At 39.9% G+C, this 23,521-nt stretch overlaps 1 protein-coding gene across 1 annotated transcript; it reads left to right on the top strand.

The window, feature by feature from the left end:
- The first annotated feature begins 17,629 nt into the window (after positions 1-17,629).
- Positions 17,630-18,127, top strand: LOC126250990 (uncharacterized). The gene has a single exon (XM_049951606.1). It carries the CDS (start codon positions 17,630-17,632, stop codon positions 18,125-18,127), a length of 498 nt encoding a protein of 165 aa, XP_049807563.1.
- The last annotated feature ends 5,394 nt before the right edge of the window (positions 18,128-23,521 follow it).

Below are 23,521 nucleotides of genomic sequence, written 5' to 3'. Positions count from 1 at the left end.
CAACAATTCTGCATTTGCTTACGGTTAACATGAAATTGTAAGAGAAAGTAACATGGCTGGTATGACTTTGATTATTAAGTGTACAATGTGTATATGAAAATCTCTTTGCTGTAATTAATAAGCCAGAAAAGTGTAGCATAAAGTATTACCTATGCACGTACACCAAATTATAAATGTAAGTTTTTGTCCTTGAAAACAATTCAGTTTAATAAAGTAATGTATCATCATCACATAAGTTAAAAAGTACTAACATCAAACTCCCACAGATGGGAATAAAATTGCCCCAGAGATCTACCGACTCTGCACCAATGTTGGGGCAGCTGCTATACAGTATATGAAGTTATAACAAGGAAGGTATTACATGACACTGTTTGAATTCACTGTTAGACTTATAATTAAAAATAATAGTGTCACAAAACTTTGTATACATTAACACATTTTACAAATCATCTAGCAAAGTTTATCACTAAAACTATTTTCAATGACAATTTTTGTTGTGGAAAATGTGCCAAATTAGTATGTTTTTCTCAACCAAGGAAATGTACTCTGGATGCTGGTAAATAGAAGTGGATGAGGCTGATCATGAGAAAACTACATTTGTCACCCCTGAGGGCCTGTATGAGTTTATGGTAATGCTGTTTGGTTTGTGTAATGCACCAGCAGCTTATGAACGGATCATGGATAATCTTCTAAGTCACCTGTAGTGGACGATGTGTCTTTGTTATTTAGAAGACATTATAGTGTTCTCAGAGAAATTTGCTGAACACGTAAAAATACTGAGGGCCATTCTTAAGTGTCTCCAACAAGGTGGACTGAAACTTAATCCAAGAAAGTGTCTCTTTGGAGCAAAAGAAATCAAACTACTTGGACACCTTGTGTCAAACAAAGGTGTGCACCCAAACCCAGAAAAGGTGAGATCTAAAACAGAATTTCCTATTCCTAAAAGTATTAGAGATGTGAGAAGCTTCCTAGGATTATGTTCTTATTGCCGTCATTTTATCAAAGACTTTTGTATAAAGGCCAGGCCACTCCAAGAGTTGTTAAAAGCTGATGCTAAATTTATCTGGGGTGGTGCCCAACAAGATTCTTTTGATGTGCTGCAAAAAGCTCTGATGACTGACTGTGTATTTGGTCTGTATGATGAGAGAGCACCTACAGAACTACACACAGATGCAAGTGGGTATGGAATCAGTGCAAATTTCGGATGGAAAAGAGAGGTTTATAGCCTATGCTTCTAGGACACTTACAAAAGCTGAGAGAAACTACTCGACTACAGAAAGAGAATGCCTTGCTGTGATCGGGGCCATGTGCAAATTTTGACAGTATCTCTATGGAAGGCCATTCACAGTTGTTACAGACCATCATTCACTTTGTTGGTTGACAGGTCTTAAGGATCCAACAGGACGACTCGCCAGGTGGACACTATGTCTTCAAGAGTATGACATTACAATAGTGTACAAATGTGGAAGAAAACACCAAGATTCTGACTGTCTCTCAAGAAACACTGTGCGAGACCATCAAGACTTTGATGAAGATAGGGACTGTCGCACTGCACTCCAGGATATCTCTGCTGAGCAGAAGAAGGACACCAAGATATCTCAAATTATGCTTGCCTTAAATTGGGCAGAGGATGTGAAAGGACAATTTGAGGTAGTTAATGGATTACTTTGCAAGAAAAACTTTGTTTGGAAAGCAGCGCACTTAGATGTTCTACAAAAATTCCAAGACGCACCTGAGGCTGGACATTTAGGATTTATTAAGACATACGATAGGATCCACAAGAGATTTTTCTGGCCAGGTTTATTTAGGAGTGTCAGTCACTATGTGTTGCACCATCGAGAGTGCCAGAGGAGAAAATCAGTTCCTCAGAAACCATCTGGCTGACTCATAACAATTCCACAAGCTGAAGTGCCTTTCCAGCATGTTGGGATTGACCTCCTCAGATGATTTCCAGTGTCTGCTAGTGGCAATAGATGGATTATTTTTTGCACTGATTATCTGACAAGCAATGCCATTACAAAAGCCGTGAAAACAGCTGTAGCATTCAAGGTAGCCAAATTCATCATGGAAGACATTGTATTACAACACTGTGCCACAAGGTCATTAGAGATCAAGGGAAAGTTTTTCAGTTGAATCTTGTGACAGAGATAAACAATTGGTGCAACATTACTCGTCACACGATGACTGCCTACCATCCACAAACTAGAGGGCTTACTGAACGCCTTAATAAGACCTTGGCTGACATGCTATTAATGTTTGTCAGTGTTGACCAGAGCAACTGGGATGAGGTTCTACCTTTCATGACGTTTGGCTACAACGCCGCCAAACAAGACACCACAGGATTTATGCCATTTTTCCTGATGTATGGGTGTGAGGAGACTACGATAATGGACACTGTGATTGTGTTACATCCTGATGATGTGGATGATGACTGCATTGGCCAGGTGTTAACCAGAGCTGAGGAAGCTTGGCAGTTAGCTCAACTCTGCATGGTGCAGGCTCAAGAAAACGATCACTGAAGGTATGATGTGAGCCGCTGCCCTGTTGTCTACCAGCCTGGTGATCTCGCCTGGATCTTCACTCCTGTTTGGAAGATTGGTCTCTCTGAGAAGCTCCTCAGGCACTACTTTGGACCTTATAAGGTTGTAAAACAAGGGTCTGATATTACTAATGAAGTTGAAGATTTTGACCCTGACACAAAACGATGAAATGTTAGAGATACGGTCCATGTCCTTCGAATGAAGCCCTTTAAGGATCCAGCAACTCAGTGTAAATTCAAAGTTCCAGTGACAGACAACAAGCAGAAAGGTGATGAAGATTGTAGCAGCAAAGGAAGTTCTAAGATGACCACCGCCAGGGCGAACATCAGTCATCAGGAGTCGGAGCATGCAGGACCGATGACTTGTTCCTGGACTAGGAGGATGTAACACTGAGACCCTGTTCTCTTAAGGAGGGAACAATGTCACACAGGAACCTGAGTAGCACAGTAACTGTGGTGCAGTGGCAATGATACAAGACTGTTGTGTGGAGGGTTGTGAGTTCAAAATTCATGTGAACTGTAAAATTTTAATTTCTATATTCGGTTTGAGTACATTCTAGAAGTATCCACAAATATCAAGAATCATTGTACTGGAATGTTCTGTAACTGTATAGACACCATATGTGTTCTGGTTGGAGGCAGTTCACTCCGCACTCTTGTATGTGAAAGTGCTGAATAAACCTTTGTTAATTGAAGTTAGTGTTCATCATTCATCTAATTACACCTTTTTCTACGTGACAATATTTCGCAAAGATGGTGGACAACATTGGAAAGTTTGCACGAGGTTCAGAAAAAAACCAGATGAAAATTATCAGTGAAAATTTATTCAGTTTTTGTGCAAACTTTATAAGTTTAGCTTCCTTCTGAGCCCTGATGCTAAATGTAATATTGTGTCCAAAATGGTTAACACACTGATGCTCCCTCTAATGACTCCATGAGGTACTTGGCATAAGAGTGAGTCATACTAATTCCCATAATTATATTGATCATCTGTTTGCATGTCATCTCCATAAATTTTAAGTAGTTATTTATTGATATGAAATTGTTTAAATTTTTTTTGGTTGAAATTATACAGTGATATCATAGTTAATGCAGGTAAAACCAGATAACATTTCAAGAAGTTGTAGTTTGGTACTAGAAGAAAACACTCTTGGCATATGTGGTGTTCCCTTTATTGTAAATAAAACAATGCATGTTTATTTTCAGGGATTCTTCAGAGAAACAGTCACAGAAACATGGGCTTCAAGTTGCACCTATAATTGGAGATAGTAAGTAAATGAAATACACTCAGAATTTTGTGTATACATGTTATAACATACAAGAAAAAATATTAGCTATCTGAAGCAAAATTGCTTTCACACAGTTGTAAGCTATATTTCACTAGCTTAAAATTAAAATTTTATAAATCACTAAACTTTTATGGTGCCACTGCCCACCTATCAACTGCTGCGAAAATGCATTTCCTAAAACTTCTGATGAAAAAAGGTTTGTTGTATGTATTTTAAGTATTGTTTATAGGGTGACATATTCCATTTATGACTATGGAAGTTTTTATTCAGCTGCTGCAATTTCGGCATTTCATGACTGTCAAGCATAAATAACTGATACTATGTACTGGCACAGATTTAACCTGTAAGTAATGGAACCTTCTTAGTTCCCATTTGACAGCAAGGGAAACATTAATTGTGGCCACTGACATAAGTAACATAATTTTAATATAGTAATTTTAATAATGATGTAAAACTGATCATTCACAACTACTGGGTGTTAACATTGATCAGCCGGCAGCTGTGGTCAAGCAGTTCTAGGTGCTTCAGTCCAGAACAACACTGCTGCTTCAGTCACATGTTAGAATTGTGCCTCGTGCATGGATGTGTGTGATGTCGTTAGGTTTACAAAGTTCTAAATCTAGGGGACTGATGACCTCTGATGTTAAGTCCCATATCGCTTAGAGCCATTTGAGACATTTTTTGAACACTGATCAGAATCTGAGCTGGTATTTACACATTATAGATCTTCTCAAATACTTCAGTCCAGAAATATTTGCTCTACGTGTAACTGCTAATTTTGGTGATGACAGCATTGGAAAATTAACTTTCTTTGCATACTTCCTTTCATTGATGTGGTATGAGTAATGTTCTGGGGCAATTCCGCTCATAGACACAAAATATTCATTGCACAGAACTCTGCTGTAAGGAAATATCTTGTGTCTAACTTTGAACTTCATATAGCCAATTGTCAAAAAAAAAAAAAAAAAAAAAAATCATTAAGATTGTTGCAGGGCCACCATCAACACCTGCAGATTTGGAGCAGTACAGCATTTTTATTACTTTTGATACTTCCTTTTGTGTGACAGTGCTGATGTACATTGACCTGCTATAAGTACTTATTTTATATTAATTGGATTGAGTATGCTTATTTATGTTTCATTCTACCATATTATCTGCAAAAAGTGAGTAAAAGTTGTTCAATGTGTTGATTGTTTGTAGGGGTTTCTTACTTTTCTGTTTTCTTCTGACAGTGTTATATTTGTACCTGATGCTCTTCTTTCACCAGTTCCTTTTTTTAATACTCCACAAGGCTATCACTTTATTTGTTGAATTACAAATGTATTTATCATTCTGCACGTTTTGCTGTTATTATTACTTTTCCTAATATTTTTGAACATTTTCCATAGTACCTATACATGTAATTCAGGTGAGTAATTATTCAAGTTACACATTTCTCGTGGCCTGCAACACAACAAGTCTTTGCCTTTACCAGTCACAACTCAACTGTGAGTGGAGAAACAGATTGCTATGGGCAATGCAAGACCTAATATTTCAGTATGGGTCACTGAAATCAGTAGGGGTCAGACATACACTATTGCTTTTAAGCCAAAATCATAAAATTCTGTAGCCCTTTTACTAGTAGATATATTCTTGAAGTAAAACAAGAAGAGAGCAATAATTAAATGGATGCATAAATATATGAAATGGGTTTCATAGGATAACGATGTTGAGTAAAAAATGTTGTTTAGAATTTTAACCAGAAGAATATTCTAAATACGAACACAAGTAAATGTGGACAGTGGCCTCACATCAAGTTAGTAAATCAACTATACAATATTCAACATAAAAAACAAAAAAATACTGTCCAAACAGGTCATGAAGGCCCAATAGAACCAATCATCTGCTGTCCTGTCCTCAGCTATCAGGTGTCAGCAGATGTGGATATGGAGGGGCATGTGGTCTACCCACTGCTCTCCTGAATGATTTCAGTTTTCATGACTGGTGTCGCTACTTCTCAGTCAAGTACTCAGAAGGGCTGAGTACATCCCACTTGCCAGCAACACTTAGTAGACCCAGACAGTCACCCATCCAAGTGCTAGCCAAGTCCAACAAGTTTAACTTTGGTGATCTGGTGGGAACTGGTGTTACCACTGCAGTAGGGCTATTGGCTAATATTGAATATAACAAAGCAAAATATAGTTGTGCAGTGCAAGCAGAATATTACAGACAGTGGCAAGTACAAAATAAGTGCATGAATTCACAAGGAACCAGAAATAAAATTTTAAGAGATCAACAGCACAAAGTCTCCCTAATATTCACAACATATTCTAAAGGTAATTACCACCAAGATTATTCCTACCAATACCAAACAAGTTAATCCCAAAATTGAAATAATACAATGCAGCAAACATCCCTAAAACTCACAGATGCATGTTGTTGTTGTTGTGGTCTTCAGTCCTGAGACTGGTTTGATGCAGCTCTCCATGCTACTCTATCCTGTGCAAGCTTCTTCATCTCCCAGTACCTACTGCAACCTACATCCTCCTGAATCTGCTTAGTGTATTGATCTCTTGGTCTCCCTCTATGATTTGTACCCTCCACGCTGCCCTCCAATGCTAAATTTGTGATCCCTTGATGCCTTAAAACATGTCCTACCATTTGATCCCTTCTTCTAGTCAAGTTGTGCCACAAACTTCTCTTCTCCCCAATCCTATTCAATACCTCCTCATTAGTTACGTGATCTACCCACCTTATCTTCAGCATTCTTCTGTAGCACCACATTTTGAAAGCTTCTATTCTCTTCTTGTCCAAACTGGTTATCGTCCATTTTTCACTTCCATACATGGCTACACTCCATACAAATACTTTCAGAAACGACTTCCTGACACTTAAATCTATACTCGATGTTAACAAATTTCTCTTCTTCAGAAACGATTTCCTTGCCATTGCCAGTCTACATTTTATATCCTCTCTACTTCGACCATCATCAGTTATTTTACTCCCTAAATAGCAAAACTCCTTTACTACTTTAAGTGTCTCATTTCCTAATCTAATCCCCTCAGCATCACCCAATTTATTTTGACTACATTCCATTATCCTCGTTTTGCTTTTGTTGGTGTTCATCTTATATCCTCCTTTCAAGGCACTGTCCATTCCGTTCAACTGCTCTTCCAAGTCCTTTGCTGTCTCTGACAGAATTACAATGTCATCGGCGAACCTCAAAGTTTTTACTTCTTCTCCATGAATTTTAATACCTACTCCGAATTTTTCTTTTGTTTCCTTTACTGCTTGCTCAATATACAGATTGAATAATATTGTGGAGAGGCTACAACCCTGTCTCACTCCTTTCCCAACCACTGCTTCCCTTTCATGCCCCTCGACTCTTATAACTGCCATCTGGTTTCTGTACAAATTATAAATAGCCTTTCGCTCCCTGTATTTTACCCCTGCCACCTTCAGAATTTGAAAGAGAGTATTCCAGTTAACATTGTCAAAAGCTTTCTCTAAGTCTACAAATGCTAGAAACGTAGGTTTGCCTTTTCTTAATCTTTCTTCTAAGATAAGTCGTAAGGTTAGTATTGCCTCACGTGTTCCAACATTTCTACGGAATCCAAACTGATCTTCCCCGAGGTCGGCTTCTACCAGTTTTTCCATTCGTCTGTAAAGAATTCGCGTTAGTATTTTGCAGCTGTGACTTATTAAACTGATAGTTCGGTAATTTTCACATCTGTCAACACCTGCTTTCCTTGGGATTGGAATTATTATATTCTTCTTGAAGTCTGTGGGTATGTCGCCTGTCTCATACATCTTACTCACCAGATGGTAGAGTTTTGTCATGACTGGCTCTCCCAAGGCCATCAGTAGTTCTAATGGAATGTTGTCTACTCCCGGGGCCTTGTTTCGACTCAGGTCTTTCAGTGCTCTGTCAAACTCTTCACGCAGTATCTTATCTCCCATTTCATCTTCATCTACATCCTCTTCCATTTCCATAATATTGTCCTCAAGTACATCGCCCTTGTATAAACCCTCTATATACTCCTTCCACCTTTCTGCCTTCCCTTCTTTGCTTAGAACTGGGTTGCCGTCTGAGCTCTTGATATTCATACAAGTGGTTCTCTTCTCTCCGAAGGTCTCTTTAATTTTCCTGTAGGCAGTATCTATCTTACCCCTAGTGAGACAAGCCTCTACATCCTTACATTTGTCCTCTAGCCATCCCTGCTTAGCCATTTTGCACTTCCTGTCGATCTCATTTTCGAGACGTTTGTATTCCTTTTTGCCTGCTTCATTTACTGCATTTTTATATTTTCTCCTTTCATCAATTAAATTCAATATTTCTTCTGTTACCCAAGGATTTCTATTAGCCCTCGTATTTTTAGCTACTTGATCCTCTGCTGCCTTCACTACTTCATCCCTCAAAGCTACCCATTCTTCTTCTACTGTATTTCTTTCCCCCATTCCTGTCAATTGTTCCCTTATGCTCTCCCTGAAACTCTGTACAACCTCTGGTTTAGTCAGTTTATCCAGGTCCCATCTCCTTAAATTCCCACCTTTTTGCAGTTTCTTCAGTTTCAATCTGCAGTTCATAACCAATAGATTGTGGTCAGAATCCACATCTGCCCCTGGAAATGTCTTACAATTTAAAACCTGGTTCCTAAATCTCTGTCTTACCATTATATAATCTATCTGATACCTTTTAGTATCTCCAGGATTCTTCCAGGTATACAACCTTCTTTTATGATTCTTGAACCAAGTGTTAGCTATGATTAAGTTATGCTCTGTGCAAAATTCTATCAGACGGCTTCCTCTTTCATTTCTTTCCCCCAATCCATATTCACCTACTATTTTCCTTCTCTCCCTTTTCCTACACTCGAATTCCAGTCACCCATGACTATTAAACTTTCGTCTCCCTTCACTACCTGAATAATTCCTTTTATCTCGTCATACATTTCATCAATTTCATCATCATCTGCAGAGCTAGTTGGCATATAAACTTGTGCTACTGTAGTAGGCATGGGCTTTGTGTCTATTTTGGCCACAATAATGCGTTCACTATGCTGTTTGTAGTAGCTAACCCGCACTCCTATTTTCTTATTCATTATTAAACCTACTCCTGCATTACCCCTATTTGATTTTGTATTTATAACCCTGTAATCACCTGACCAAAAGTCTTGTTCCTCCTGCCACCGAACTTCACTAATTCCCACTATATCTAACTTTAACCTATCCATTTCCCTTTTTAAATTTTCTAACCTACCTGCCCGATTAAGGGATCTGACATTCCACGCTCCGATCCGTAGAATGCCAGTTTTCTTTCTCCTGATAACAATGTCCTCTTGAGTAGTCCCCGCCTGGAGATCCGAATGGGGGACTTCTTTACCTCCGGAATATTTTACCCAAGAGGACGCCATCATCATTTAATCATACAGTAAAGCTGCATGTCCTCAGGAAAAATTACGGCTCTAGTTTTTCCTTGCTTTCAGCCGTTCGCAGTACCAGCACAGCAAGGCCGTTTTGGTTAATGTTACAAGGCCAGATCAGTCAATCATCCAGACTGTTGCCCCTGCAACTACTGAAAAGGCTGCTGCCCCTCTTCAGGAACCACATGTTTGTCTGGCCTCTCAACAGATACCCCTCCGTTGTGGTTGCACCTACGGTACGGCCATCTGTATCGCTGAGGCACGCAAGCCTCCCCACCAACGGCAAGGTCCATGGTTCATGGGGGAAGAGATGCATGTAAACAGTTAAATAACAGTAAAGTTTATATGGCTGCAAGTGAATCAGTCACTGAAAGTGACTAAAAAATTCTGACTCCTGACCACATTCAAAGTCTTGAAATATTTCCAGGTGTTCAACTCTTGACCATCAAAATATTTATGTAAAGGCTGTTAGTGGCAGCAAAGATATTGTCCAGGCCTTAATGAATGAGACAGGAACTGGAACTGAAGGTAGCAAAGCAAAAGCTGAAATGCTTAACTCTGTTTTCAAATATTCCTTTACAAAGGGAAATACAGGAGTACTGCCCCAACTTTATCCTTGTACTACTGAAAAGATGAGTGAAATCATTATTTGCACCAGAGGTATTGAGAAACAGCGGAAATCATTAAAATTGAAAAAAGCTCCAGGTCCTGATGGGATCCCGGTCAGAATCTACATTGGATTTGCAGCTGAGTTAGTCCCTCTTCTATAATCTATAATACATTCCTTAACCCTCCATGAACCATGGACTTTGCTGCTGGTGGAGAGGCTTGCATGCCTCAGCAATACAGATAGCTGTACTGTAGGTGTAACTGCAATGGAGTGGTATCTCTTGACAGAATAAATGTGTGGTTCCTGAAGAGAGGCAGCAGCCTTTCCAGTAGTTGCAGGGGCAACAGTCTGGAGGATTGAATGATCAGGCCTTGCAACATCAATCGAAAATGCCCTTGCTATGCTGATACTGCAAATAGCTGAAAGCATGGGAAAATTACAACTGTAATTTTTCTTGGGGGCATGCAGCTCTATTGTATGGTTAAATGATGATGGAATCCTCTTGGATAAAATTTTTTCTAGGTAACATAGTCCCCCATTTGGATCTCTGGGCAGGGACTACTAAGGAGGCTGTTGTTATCAGGAGAAACAAAACTAGCATTCTACAGATCAGAGAATGGAGTATCAGATCCTTTAATTGGGCAGGTAGCTTAGAAAATTTTAAAATGGAAATGGATAAGTTAAAGTTAGATATAATGAGTGTTAGTGAAATTCAGTGGCAGGTGGAACAGGACTTCTGGTCGGATGAATAGTGTTATAAATACAGAATCAAACAGGGATAATTTGGGAGTAGGTTTAATAATGAATAAGAAAATAGGGATGCAGATAAGCTATTATGAACAGCACGGTAAAGACATTATTATTGCCAAGATAGACACAAAGACCACACCCACCACTGCAGTGCAAGCTTATATGCCAACTAGCTCCACACATTCAATACCAAGAAGTCCCTCCCATACAGCATAGCCACCTGTGTTCATCGTATGTGAAGTGACAAGCAATCCCTATTGAAATATACCAAGGCTCCCACTGAGGTCTTCACAGACTGTAATTACCCTACCAAAATTGTACAAAACAAGTCTCCCGTGCTTTATCTTTCCATTTACCCACCACCTCCCAAAGTCCTATGGTTCAGCCACAGAGGAGCATTCCCCTCGTGACTCAGTACTACCAAGAACTGCAGCAACTGAGTTACATCCTCTGCCAGGGATTCGACTACCCCTTGTTGGGCCCTTCAATGAGAAATATCCTGCCCACTATCCTTTGCACCCTTCCCACAACAGCATTCCCTCGCCCATAGAACCTACACAATATCTTCATTCATTACTACACAATCCCTGCTCCCAAACCCTTTCCTCATGGCTCATCTCCCTGTAATAGAACTAGATGCAAGACATATCTTATATATCCTCCCACCACCACCTACTCCAGACCAGACACAAAAATCACCTATCCCATCAAAGGCAGGGCTACTTGTGAAACCAATCAAGTGATCTATAAGCTAAGCTGCAACAGCTGTGCTTCATTCTATATTGGTATGAGAACCAACAAGCTGTCTGTCCATGTGAATGACCCCTGACAAACTGTGGCCAAGAGACAGTTGGACCACCCCATTGGTGAGCATGCCACACAACACAATGTTCTTCATTTGAGTGACTGCTTCACAGCCTGTGCCATCTGGATCCTTCCTACCAACACCAGCTTTTCTGAATTGCAGAGGTGGAAGCCCTCCTAGCAACATATCCTACATTACCATTATCCTCCTGGCTTCAACCATCATTAGTCATCGTCCTTACACATCTAGACCCTTCCCTGTTCCCATCCAGCACTACATAGCCCTCTATTCCACCAAAACTCCATCACTCTTTTTACTTCTCTCTTTTTCCACTACCCAGCTCCCCCTCCCACATGCCTTCCATCTAAGACACTGACTGCATGTAGCTGCCCTACCCTCTCTCCATCTCATTCATGTATTCTCCCACAAGCAGCACTTTACTGTCCGCTACCCCTACTCTGCTATACCCCCCTCCACATCCCAACCTCCTCCTTATTCAAATGACCTTGTTGTCTCTCCCATCATGCACTGCTGCTCACAGTCTCACTTCAGCAACCGGTAACTGTGGTCATTTCTGCATGAAGGTGTGTATGTATGTTTTCTAATTTCAACAAAGGCCATTTTGGCCAAAAGATTGCTTTCCAACAGTCTTTTAGCTGTGCCTATCTGCGACTTAGCATCTCCTCTAAATGGTAAGTAGCAAATATCTTTTTCATACTGTAACACCGGAAATGCATATCCTCCTATTTCCTTCTATTGTACTATAATTTTTTTCCTTATTTTGTTACCTGAAGATATGACATTTCTGTATCTTTATATATTGTAATTGTTCTACTATATATATATTTATATATGCATCTATGTCGATGTATAATTGTATATCTAAAAACAAAGATGATGTGACTTACCAAATGAAAATGCTGGCAGGTCGACAGACACACAAACAAACACAAACATACACGCAAAATTCAAGCTTTCGCAACAAACTGTTGCCTCATCAGGAAAGAGGGAAGGAGAGGGAAAGATGAAAGGATGTGGGTTTTAAGAGAAAGGGTAAGGAGTTATTCCAATCCCGGGAGCGGAAAGACTAACCTTAGGGTGGATATGTGTGTGTGTGTGTGTGTGTGTGTGTGTGTGCGAGTGTTTACCCGTCCTTTTTTCCCCCTAAGGTAAGTCTTTCCGCTCCCGGGATTGGAATGACTCCTTACCCTCTCCCTTAAAACCCACATCCTTTCGTCTTTCCCTCTCCTTCCCTCTTTCCTGATGAGGCAACAGTTTGTTGTGAAAGCTTGAATTTTGTGTGTATATTTGTGTTTGTTTGTGTGTCTGTCGACCTGCCAGCATTTTCATTTGGTAAGTCACATCATCTTTGTTTTTAGATACATTTTTCCTACGTGGAATGTTTCCCTTATTATAATCGATGTATAATTGGTTTGTTTCGTAAATATTATTTGTATTTTTACACTGAGTCTGACCTAGGGAAAACTATGCTATCGAATGATTACATTGATAGGTCATGTGGAGAACCAAAGTGTTTAGGATCTTTGGTAGTGTTAACTCTGCCGCATGGAGCATGGGCAGAGGGGGTCTGGCTGGAGTACGGCAGTGGAGGAGGTGTGTTGTGTGACGCTCCCACGAGTTGCCGCACTTTCGGGGTTTGACAGCATGTAATTGCGCTTGACTTGCTATGATAGTTTCTGACATGGTGTCGCGGACGGGAAGCATTAGCTGGCACACATCAAGAGCCCGTTTCACCTGGTGACCATGTCGAGAAGAAGGTGCACCAACATCCAGCTTCTGCAACAGCGACAGCCGACAATGAGTGACTGTCGCCACCTCCCCGATCGACGACTGCAAACCTTCAATCAACCAACAATAAAGACTAAAAGCACGTAAAATTTTAGAACTGTGTGGCAGACCTCAGCTTTTCAAACTGTTGCATCACAAGAATACAGCAACTTAGCATGAACCTTTGTTGCTCATTGTCCCAATTGCATTACCAAGCAGGGTCCCTTCCTTTTCTGGAATGAACCAAAGTGTCGTTGAAATTCATACACCAGCATTAAAATAATATCATTCCATTTCACTGCTTTAATTTCAAAGTTCAGTTAAAGTATTCATAGCTGGCTACAATATTTACATTACACAAGCAGAAATTAAGAGTGTGAGTTTTGTTACCATATTTTAGCTTACTTGTGACTGCAGCTCAGCTTGGTACGTACTAAATTTTACTATTGTTAATTGTTCAGAATCGTTTAATTCAAGTTCAAAGTTAAATCTCTTATTTCTAAATTGCGGAGATTCAAGTAGCTTTTGAAATGATTGTTGAGGTAGCCCAAGACTAACCTTATTTTATTGGATTTCGTAGTGCTTCAGAAACAAAGTTCACCATTACTTTCAGTCACTAAATTAACTTTCAATTTTCTGGTTTTATTAATTCTTTTGCTAAATTAAGTCAGAGTGTTGCAAAATATATTACTTCTGACAAACATTCAGTTTTCACACAGCACGTGTCAACCTTCAGTTGCCACGCCTTTAGTGCTAATTATATGTGCATTAATCTTTCATTTTCAGTTATTATAGTAGTTGTCCATAAGACTGGTGACTGTAATTTTCCCCAAATCTCAAATATCTAATTAATGCCAATTAATTGTTAACAAAGCGACTGCACATTTACTTTCTTTATTAATTTTACCCTTTCCTCAAAATTAGTTTTCACCAATTTCATTTGTATTTTTCCTTTCATTTAGGTGCAACCCTTTCCTCCCTCTTTACAGACAAATTAACTTCAGTGATGATTGCTTTTCCCAAATTTCCATTAGGTGCACGTGGTTTAATTTTTCACTCTCATTAAGGGCGATAGGTGAGGGGGAGGTTACAATACCATCGTTACATTCCATCCTGTATTTTACATTGGTTGATTTTTGTGAAAGTATTAATGTTTCAATGTTGTTATATTCTTTGAAGATTGTCTGTCACATGTCCCATAAATTCTTTGGTTTATTTTTGTTGTAGTTGTAATGATCTCTGGCTATGTTTTGAAATGTGCAGTTGGAGTTTCATATCATATCGTCATACTGTGTGATGCTTAATAAACGATTCGTTTCTAAACTGGCATTTGATGATTTGTCAACATGGTAGCAAATGTGCACAGTTGATAAAGTTTGTATGAAGAGTGGCAGTTGTGCCGATTTTGGAAAAGAAATACTCAACGATACAGAAGTGCAAAGATGAGACAATGACCGACAAAAGACAACAACTAGATAAACTCACTGGCACAGAAGACTGGGAGAGCTGGAGAATTATTATGAGAACTATTTTAGAATGTGACAAAATCTTTGATGTTGTAAATGCTGAACTGATGAGGCCAGAAGGAAGCAGACAGATTTACAAAACCAAACTTGCAAAATGGACAAAGGCTAATGCAAAGGCAAGAAAAAGACTAATTCTGTCACTTGACACCAAGCCTTTACTTCGTGTTGGGGAATGCAAGACTGCTAAAGAGGTTTGGGATAAGCTATGCAATATCTGTAATGTGCACTCAGCTGAAAACATTGATCTACTTAGACATAAATTCCATAACATTGTGTGGGAGGCATCTGGAGCTATACAAGGCCATCCAACCAAATTTGATGATGTACAAATTCAGCTTTTGTTGTTGGACAAGCCAATGGATGATGGTGACCTTTGTGCATGATTTTAGCAAACTTTGCCAAAAGAGTTCAATTACATTTATATTATGTGGCATGATCTACCTGCTGAAGAAAAGACATGGAATAAATTACAAAAACAGTGTTTGAATTATGAACTAAGAATAACAGATCGTGATGACGAAAGTGTTGCTACAGCAATGATGTCAAAAATGAAGATTAACAAACCACAACAGAAGTGGAAACAAACCTCCTCTGAAGCAGATTCATTAAAAATGCCTCATTATAAAAGGAATGAAGACAGAAAATGCTTTTCATGTAGTGAAGTAGGTCACTTATCAAAACAGTGTAAGACAGGGTTGGTTTGTTTTAAATGTAAGAAAGACGACCATCGATCAAATGAATGTAGTAGTGTAGACAAAAGAGAAGATTGTCCTATATTGTTAACTAATGTGTCATCAGTGGATAACTCAAGAAGCTGCAGCTACACAGATACTTCAAAATCGGTGGAAACAGTATCAATGTTGAGACACAACAGTTTTTCAGTAAATGTGAATACACTGGACTGTGATGAGTGGTACATTGAAAGTGGTGCAACATATCACATAAGAAATCAGGATGATTGGTACACTACGTATGAACAATATGAAACTCCAAGGAAGATGGATAGTGCCAAGAATGGTGTACAATGGTGTTCAATGGACAGACATGGACAGAACGATTTTGAAGATGTTTTGTTTTGTTCTGATGGATCCTGTAACTTGTTTTCTGTTAAGAAAGCTGCACAGAAGGAAATAAAACAAATAATCAAAAATGATGGCAAATCATGCATATTTTTCAAAAATAATATTGCAATTGCTATTGCCACAACCTGCTGTGAAAACGAGCTTTATCGTTTGACTGTCAAGGTTGTTCGTCAAGAAAAGTCTTGTGTTGTTACTGAAACTGATGACACTTTAAAGAGCTGGCATGAAAAAATGGGTCATCAAAATAAATGCTATGTGCACCAATTTTTGAAGGACCATGGTGAAGGGACAACAACTGATAACAGTTTTTGTGCAGGGTGTGTCTATGGTAAACATCATCAGATGCCGTTTAGTGAAAGAGTGCAGAAACCCACTAAACCTGGTGTGTTAGTGTATGCAGATGTTTGTGGTCCGATGGAAGAAAATGATCTGTAGGGTCATTGATACTTTGCTGTTTTTAAGGATGATTTTTCCAGATTTACAGTACCGTACCTTTTCTGACACGAAGATGAAATTAAAGAAAAGATGCCACTGTTCATTAAAATCATAAAGACTCAGGCTGATGTTACTGTGAAAGAATTACTTACAGATGGTGCCAAGGAGTTCCATAACAAAGATGTGCAAAAATTTGCTGGTTCAGTTGGACTGAAACATAAAATCACAGCACCATATATGCCTCAACGGAATGGAATTGCTGAATGGGAAAATAGGATCCTGTGTGAGATGGCACATTCTTGGCTTTGTTCTGCTGAACATCTGCCAAAAGCATTGTGGGATGAAGCTGTTCTGGCTGCAACATACACTTTGAATCGGATGGGTCCCACAAAAATTAAAGGTAAAACTCCAATTGAAATATTTTTGAAGAAAGAAGGTCATTTTGATAATTTTGTGATATTTGGAATTGAATGCTACACTTGGATCCCTACACAGAAATGGAAGAAGTTTGATGCTAAATCTTCAAAAGGATATGTGGTTGGTTATGATGATTGTGGATACCATGTTTATTTTCGTGGAAAAAGGTGCGTGTGTGTTTGCAGAGATGTAAAGTTCAATTGCAAGTCTTTACAGAAACCTCTTATTGGTACTCAAAAGTCTAAAAGGGTTGTTGAAATATCAGCTATAGATAAGAACGCAGATATTTTGGAGACTCAGCATGAAGATGTTGATTTTGAAGAGGATTGCATGAACCAACATGTTGCTACAAGTGATGAAAGTGTTAACAACCAGTCATGTGACACTGAGGGAGAAGTTGGAAGTAACTTGGAAGCAAGAAATGCAGAAAGAGGAAAACACAATTTACGTGAGCAGCAAAATTTGAAGAAACCATCTTGTTACTGTGAAGATTCAGTTCATCAACCAAGAATTATGTTTCTTTGTGAAACACCAAGAAGCTATAAAGAATCATTGCAGTCAGAGAATTCTGAAGAATGGAAGAATGCAATGGAGGAAGAAATGGATGCTCTAAAGAAAAATAGAACATGGGAATTAGTTCACAAAAGTAAACCAAACAATGTGATTGGAAATCAATGGGCCTTAGCTACAAAATTAAATGCAAAAAATGATGTTGTTTGATATAAGGCTCAACTAGTGGCAAGAGGATGTACTCAACGGTTTAGAGTAAATTATGTTGACACATTTAGCCCCGTTGCAAGATTTGAGACAGTGAGATACCTTTTGAGTGTTGCAGTTCAACATGATTGTGTATAAGACAATTTGATGTGAGGACAGCATTTCTCAATGGTACTTTGAAGGAAGAAATGTATGAGTCAAAATGCTAGTATGAATGTCTTGTTGGGTTCCTTACTGAATGTAACTTACGGGAGAGCAGTTCAGATCCAAGTATGTTTTATGATGAAAACCTGGTATTATTGTTTTATGTTGATGATGGGTTGGCTATGGGCTCTACTGATGCCACAGCTAAGTTCATTGAACAGTTGGGTAAATGTTTTCAAATCAATGTAGAAAAAGTTGAGTACTTCTTGGGTTTACAAATCAAGAGGTTTGACAACTGTATTCAAATAAATCAATCTGCATATGTGAAGAGGATTTTGGAGATGGATGCGAAACCATTGCCTTTACCCATTAAACCAGGATGGACACCAGGTGAGTCACCTCCTTTTAATAATACTGGACTGTATCGAGAAATGGTTGGAAGTTTGATGTATTTAACACAAGGTGCAAGACCAGATTTATCATATGCTGTTAATGTTGCCTCAAGAGTTCAAGACTCACCAACACAGGCGCACTTTGCATTACTCGAACGAATATTTAGGTATCTTAAATCAACAATTACAGATGGCATTAAGTTTACGAAGGATAAAGACTGCGAGAGAGTGTGAAAGTACATTTTGCCTGACGAATTTTCTTCCATCCCCAATCCTAGTACTATTTTCCTTTGTTACTCTTTTCTAATGCATTACTAAACTCAGATTTTGTCCTTCTTTCTATGCTTTCCTGTGTTTCTCTTCATTTCTTACGAACAGCACTGCATGCTCTACTTACAAGCCACACTGTGTCAACCATCTCAGCCACACACAACAGATGGCTTCAGGATGACACTGATTGTTGGTGCAGTGTCTCATGACCCACACCACTCCCACTGATATTAAAATCACTCTTCCTGTGTCACTACTGCGTATTTTTGCATGTTGTTTAACATACCTTTCCTGTGCCACACAAACTTGTGTTTCATTCTACCAACCCATCCCCACCCCCCACTCCGTCTCTCTCTATTCCAGTTTGAACCTACTAACTTCACCTAATCTAGGCATATATGTCATCCCCATTCTCCACTCTTATCCACCCACAGAGCCTCAAACTACATTACAATCTTTTTATTTATTTCTTCTTTGATCAGATTGGGTCTTAATGCCTATTTCACTTGGTTTTTGTGTTTCACTGTCATCCTTGTCCCTCTGATTTCATCTTGTTTCCCCTTACTTCATCCATTTAATTATTTTCATGTTTTTTTCCCACACATTTTGGTGTATTTTTGCTAATTTTGTCGTTCGTAGTTCTACATTATTTTGTATTTTTATGCGTTTTTATCCACTGGCCTGGATCTGTACTCCTCCCATCTATATCAATACAGGTAAGTCTTCTTATCACTTGCCAAAACCCAATCCCACATATTGTTCCTGCATTGTTGCTTTGCTCATGGAATCCCTCCAAAAGCCCTTACCATCAAATTACCTATCCCCGGCTGCCACCCTTACTTCCACAGTGATCTACCTCTGTTCAGATTCTGCCAGTCCTTAACCCTTGTCAATGTAGTCCTGCAAAACCATAATAATCAGCCCCAAACCTCCTTGCAATACCTTCTCTCCATCTGAAAATTCTCCTGCTATGCAATCCCATATTCCTTGATCTCATCACACACAATGGAACTGTTACCCTCCAGGAACTAGAGTGACAGGCACAGTACCACCACAGAAACCCCTCCACCCTGTTCACTTCCTACTCCAGCCTTGGACTAACACTATCCACGACCTCTACAATGTCCAAACTCCCCAAATCCCCTCATAGCTGACAAACCCTATCTTCCAGACCTACTACTTTTATCCCACCCTCAAAAACTCCCTCCCACAACCACACGGCATCCAGAACCTGAAGAGACGCGAAACACAGTCATGAACCTTTCCTCCAAAAGCCTTAGCCTTGCAGAAGTATCTTCCCTTTCCAAATGCTTCACCTTTCCCCCCACTCCCAAATTCAATTATGCTGGACTTATTAACCATCTTCTCTCCTTCTCCTGGCCTCTACAGTGAAAATACATTTTTGCTATGAACCCTACCAATCAGACTCAACTGAAGATCAATGTTGAACACTTTCTGACTCAGTCCACTCCTCCATTCAGTCATAATCCACACCCACCATCCACAATTCACCCCCTGTTAACGTTCCGGAATTTCTTGACCCTGAACATTGTGGCACCATAATTCCCTAAATCCCTCAACATGACGACTAATCTTTTATCCACAGAAAGAACCATAATCTACCACTTAAAGACTGATCCCAATCTTATAGTCCTGTCTGCTGACAAATGTTCCACCACCATTGTGTTGAATCTTGAGGATTACCCAGGCAAAGTAACTTTGCCAGCTGTCAGATTCATCCACCTACAACCCTGTCACAATGACCCCATCCCAAAAATCCATCACTATCTCCACTGTATCCTCAAATCCTTAGGCCCATCCCAGGACCTCTACCCCAGAGTCCATCTCTCTCCTCACCCCTGCCACTCCCTTCTCTCCTATCTTCCAAAAGTACATAAACCCAACCACCCAGGAAGCCCCACTGTGCACAATGAATCTCTGCTCTCCTAGACCAACACCTTTGGCCTATTACCTGCAACCTTCCCTCCTACATAAAAGATACCAGCTATTTCCTCCACTCATTCTCCATTGTTTCTGTTCTTTTACCGCATGTTGCTTTGGTCATCACTACTAATGCCATCATCCTTTACACTAACATCCCTAATGCCCATGGCCTTAGCACTATTGAACCCTACCATTTCCAACACCTGATGCACTCAAAACCAACAACCTCCTTCCTAGTTGCCAAGTATACCTTCACCCATAATTACTTCGCCTTTGAAGGCACTACCTACAAACAAATCCGAAGTATGGCTACGGGCAACCGCATGGCACCACTCTGTACCAGCTTATTCATGGGCCATCTAGAGGAATCCATCCTAAACACCTAGAATCCCAAACACCTCACCTGGTTCAGATTCATTGATGACATCTTAATGACCTGGGCCAAGGGTGATTACACCCTATCCACATACCTCCAGAACCACAACCTTTCTCCCCCATTTGCTTCTTCTGGTCCTACGCAATCCAACAAGCTACTTTCCTCGAAGTTAAACTCCACCTCAAAAATCCAACAAGCTATCTTCCTCGAAGTTAACCTCCACCTCAAAGGTAGTACATCAGTATCTCTGTCCACACCAAGCCTAATAACCACCATCAATACAGCCACTTCAACAGCTGCCACGCATTCCATACCAAAAAGTCCTTTCAATACAACCTAGTCACTCATGGTCGTCACATCTGTAGCGATGATCAGTCCCTCTCAAAATACACTGAGAATCTCCCTGAGGTCTTCAGAGACCGTAATTACCCTGCCAAAATTGTACAAAAACAAATCTCCTGTGTTTTATCTTTCCAGTTACCTATCACCTCACAAAGTCCCACAGTCCAGCCTCAGAGGAGCACTCCCCTCGTAACTCAGTACCACCCAGGACTGCAGCAACTGAATTGCAAACTCCAACAGGGTTTTGACTAACTCTTGGTGTGCCCTTTAATGAGAAATATCCTGCCCACTATCCATTGTACACCTCCCACAGTGATATTCTGCCATCCATCAAACCTACACAATATCCTTGTCCATCATTACATAACCACTACCCCCAAACCATTGCCTCCTGGCTCATATCCCTGTAATATACCTAGACACTTGTCATGTCCAATACATCTTCCCACCACCACCTACTCAAGTCTGGTCACAAACATCAGCTATCCCATCAAAGGCAGGGCTACCTGTGAATCCAGTCATGTGATCTGTAAGATAAGCTGCAACAACTGAGCTTCGATCTACGCAGGCATGACAACCAACAGATTGTCCGTCTGCATGAATGGGCACAAACTATGGCCCAGAAACAGCTGGACACCCTGTTGGTGAGCACACCACCCAACACAATGTTCTTCATTTGAGTGACTGCTTCACAGCCTGAGCCATCTGGATCCTTCCTAGCAACTCCAGCTTTTTTGAATTGTGCAGATCAGAGCTCTCTCTGCAATAAATCCTACATTCACATAATCATCCTGGCCTCATCGTTCAATAGTCATTGTACTTACCCATCTAGTCCCTTCCCTTTTCCCATCCAGCACTACACAGCCCTCTATTCCACCAACACACCCTCACTCTTTTTACTTCTCTCCTTTTCTGCTACCCTGCCCCTCCCCCTCACCTTCTGTCTAAGATGTCAATGCTTGTAGCTGCCCTACTCTTTGTCCAACTCAATTCTGTATGCTCACATAAACAGCAATTGACTGTCACCTACTACTACTGTGCTATTCCTCCACCTTCCCTCCCCAGTCTCCCCCTTTCCCCTGCCACTGGCTGCCTCTTCCATCTTGTGCTGCTGTTTGCAGTTTGGCCTCAGCTGCCAGAGACTGTGGTCATATGTATGTGAGTTGCATTTTGATGAGTGTTTGTGAGTCTGTGTTCTCTAATTTCGACAAATGCCTTATTGGCCAAAATGTATGTGAGTTGCATTTTGATGAGTGTGTGTGTGTCTGTGTTCTCTAATTTCGACAAATGCCTTATTGGCCAAAAGACTTTCTAACTGTCTTTTTTCTGTGCCTTTCAGCTACATGGTGAGTTTAGTGATATTGTTACATTCCGTTTTGGATTTTCCATTGACTGCATTAAACATTTCTTGAGTAATAAATGTTTTCCAAGTTCATTTTTGAGTAGCCCAAGCTTGCTGAAATGACTTCTTTCTCCAGATGGTACCTCCACATATGTGGCATTATGAGGCATCAAGAAATTTTCTAAAATTTGATGTTGATAATGGTAATTTCTGTGTTAACACAGGAATTATCTATAACTTCATGCCTTTGTGGAATACTAGCTATGAAGAAGTTAACGTTTTTAATTTTATGTAATGTTCTTCTTAGCCCTCTTCTGCTGAGTGCACCCTAAATCATACAAACATTTTTAGTGCCTCCTATTATTACTGAGTTACTTCCAGATTTCAGAAAGTTTTTACAGTTTTTTAGAACTACAGTTAAGGGGGCATTTTGTTTCTTTATTCCACACACCTTCAACATAGTTCGCATTTTACACATCATGTCACCAAAGCCCATTCCATGATTCTCTGAAAGTATGTAAATCTCTTCTTTGTTCTTCTTACTGGTGACTGTCGTGTGCGCATTATACTATAAGGGGGTAGTTTGTGTTGTTACCCCGGATGATGATTACACGAATATTTTGTCAGGATTTGTAAGCAGTGGGTCCTTGAGGTACGGCAATATGTGAACACGAGAAGTAAGTTTAAACAGTTCTATTAACAAAGGCGGATTATAAAACATGCATGCTACGCGCACCCATCATCACTGTGTCTGACATCCTAACACCAGCTAATTACAGTCGTATCGAAAGGCTCCATGGTGAGCTAAGAAAAGAGACATCTTCGCGCCCGAGGGTGCGCTAGTTAATACTGCCCGCTGCGGATGGCAGCCAGTCACGTACTCCCCGTCGCAGTGTGGCCAGATGCACATCTACTGACCAACCAAATTGTCAGCATTCCAGACAGGTCGGCTGGCGAGCGTGTGTTGACGTATCGTACGGCTGTGTGCAATCCGTAGACCCTTACAATACATATGTTTCCTGAATTTTCTGGTGTTTCCTTGCTTGTTATTACAGGGCCTCATAATTAATGGATTTTTCATTTGTTGTGGTTACTTCATATCTTCGGCTCTTTTCACATCTTTTAGACTCATCAAATGTTAAAAGTGCTAAATTAGTTGCTACTGGGAGATTATTGTTGTTCTCGGTATGGTTAGTATACCGGTAATGAAACTATTTAGGCCTAATGAAGTTACTATTTTGTTTATATAGTCGCAAATCACTACACTTTAAATTGTTTTCTATCACTTTTTCAAACTTCTGTCCATACATTTTAGCTAATGGAAATTGTGTTTTAATAAGGTAGTCACACAGCC

The sequence above is a fragment of the Schistocerca nitens genome, chromosome 1, assembly GCF_023898315.1.
Source record: "Schistocerca nitens isolate TAMUIC-IGC-003100 chromosome 1, iqSchNite1.1, whole genome shotgun sequence".
Taxonomy (NCBI): Eukaryota; Metazoa; Arthropoda; class Insecta; order Orthoptera; family Acrididae; genus Schistocerca; species Schistocerca nitens.
This window is presented reverse-complemented; position numbering and strand designations above follow the sequence as displayed.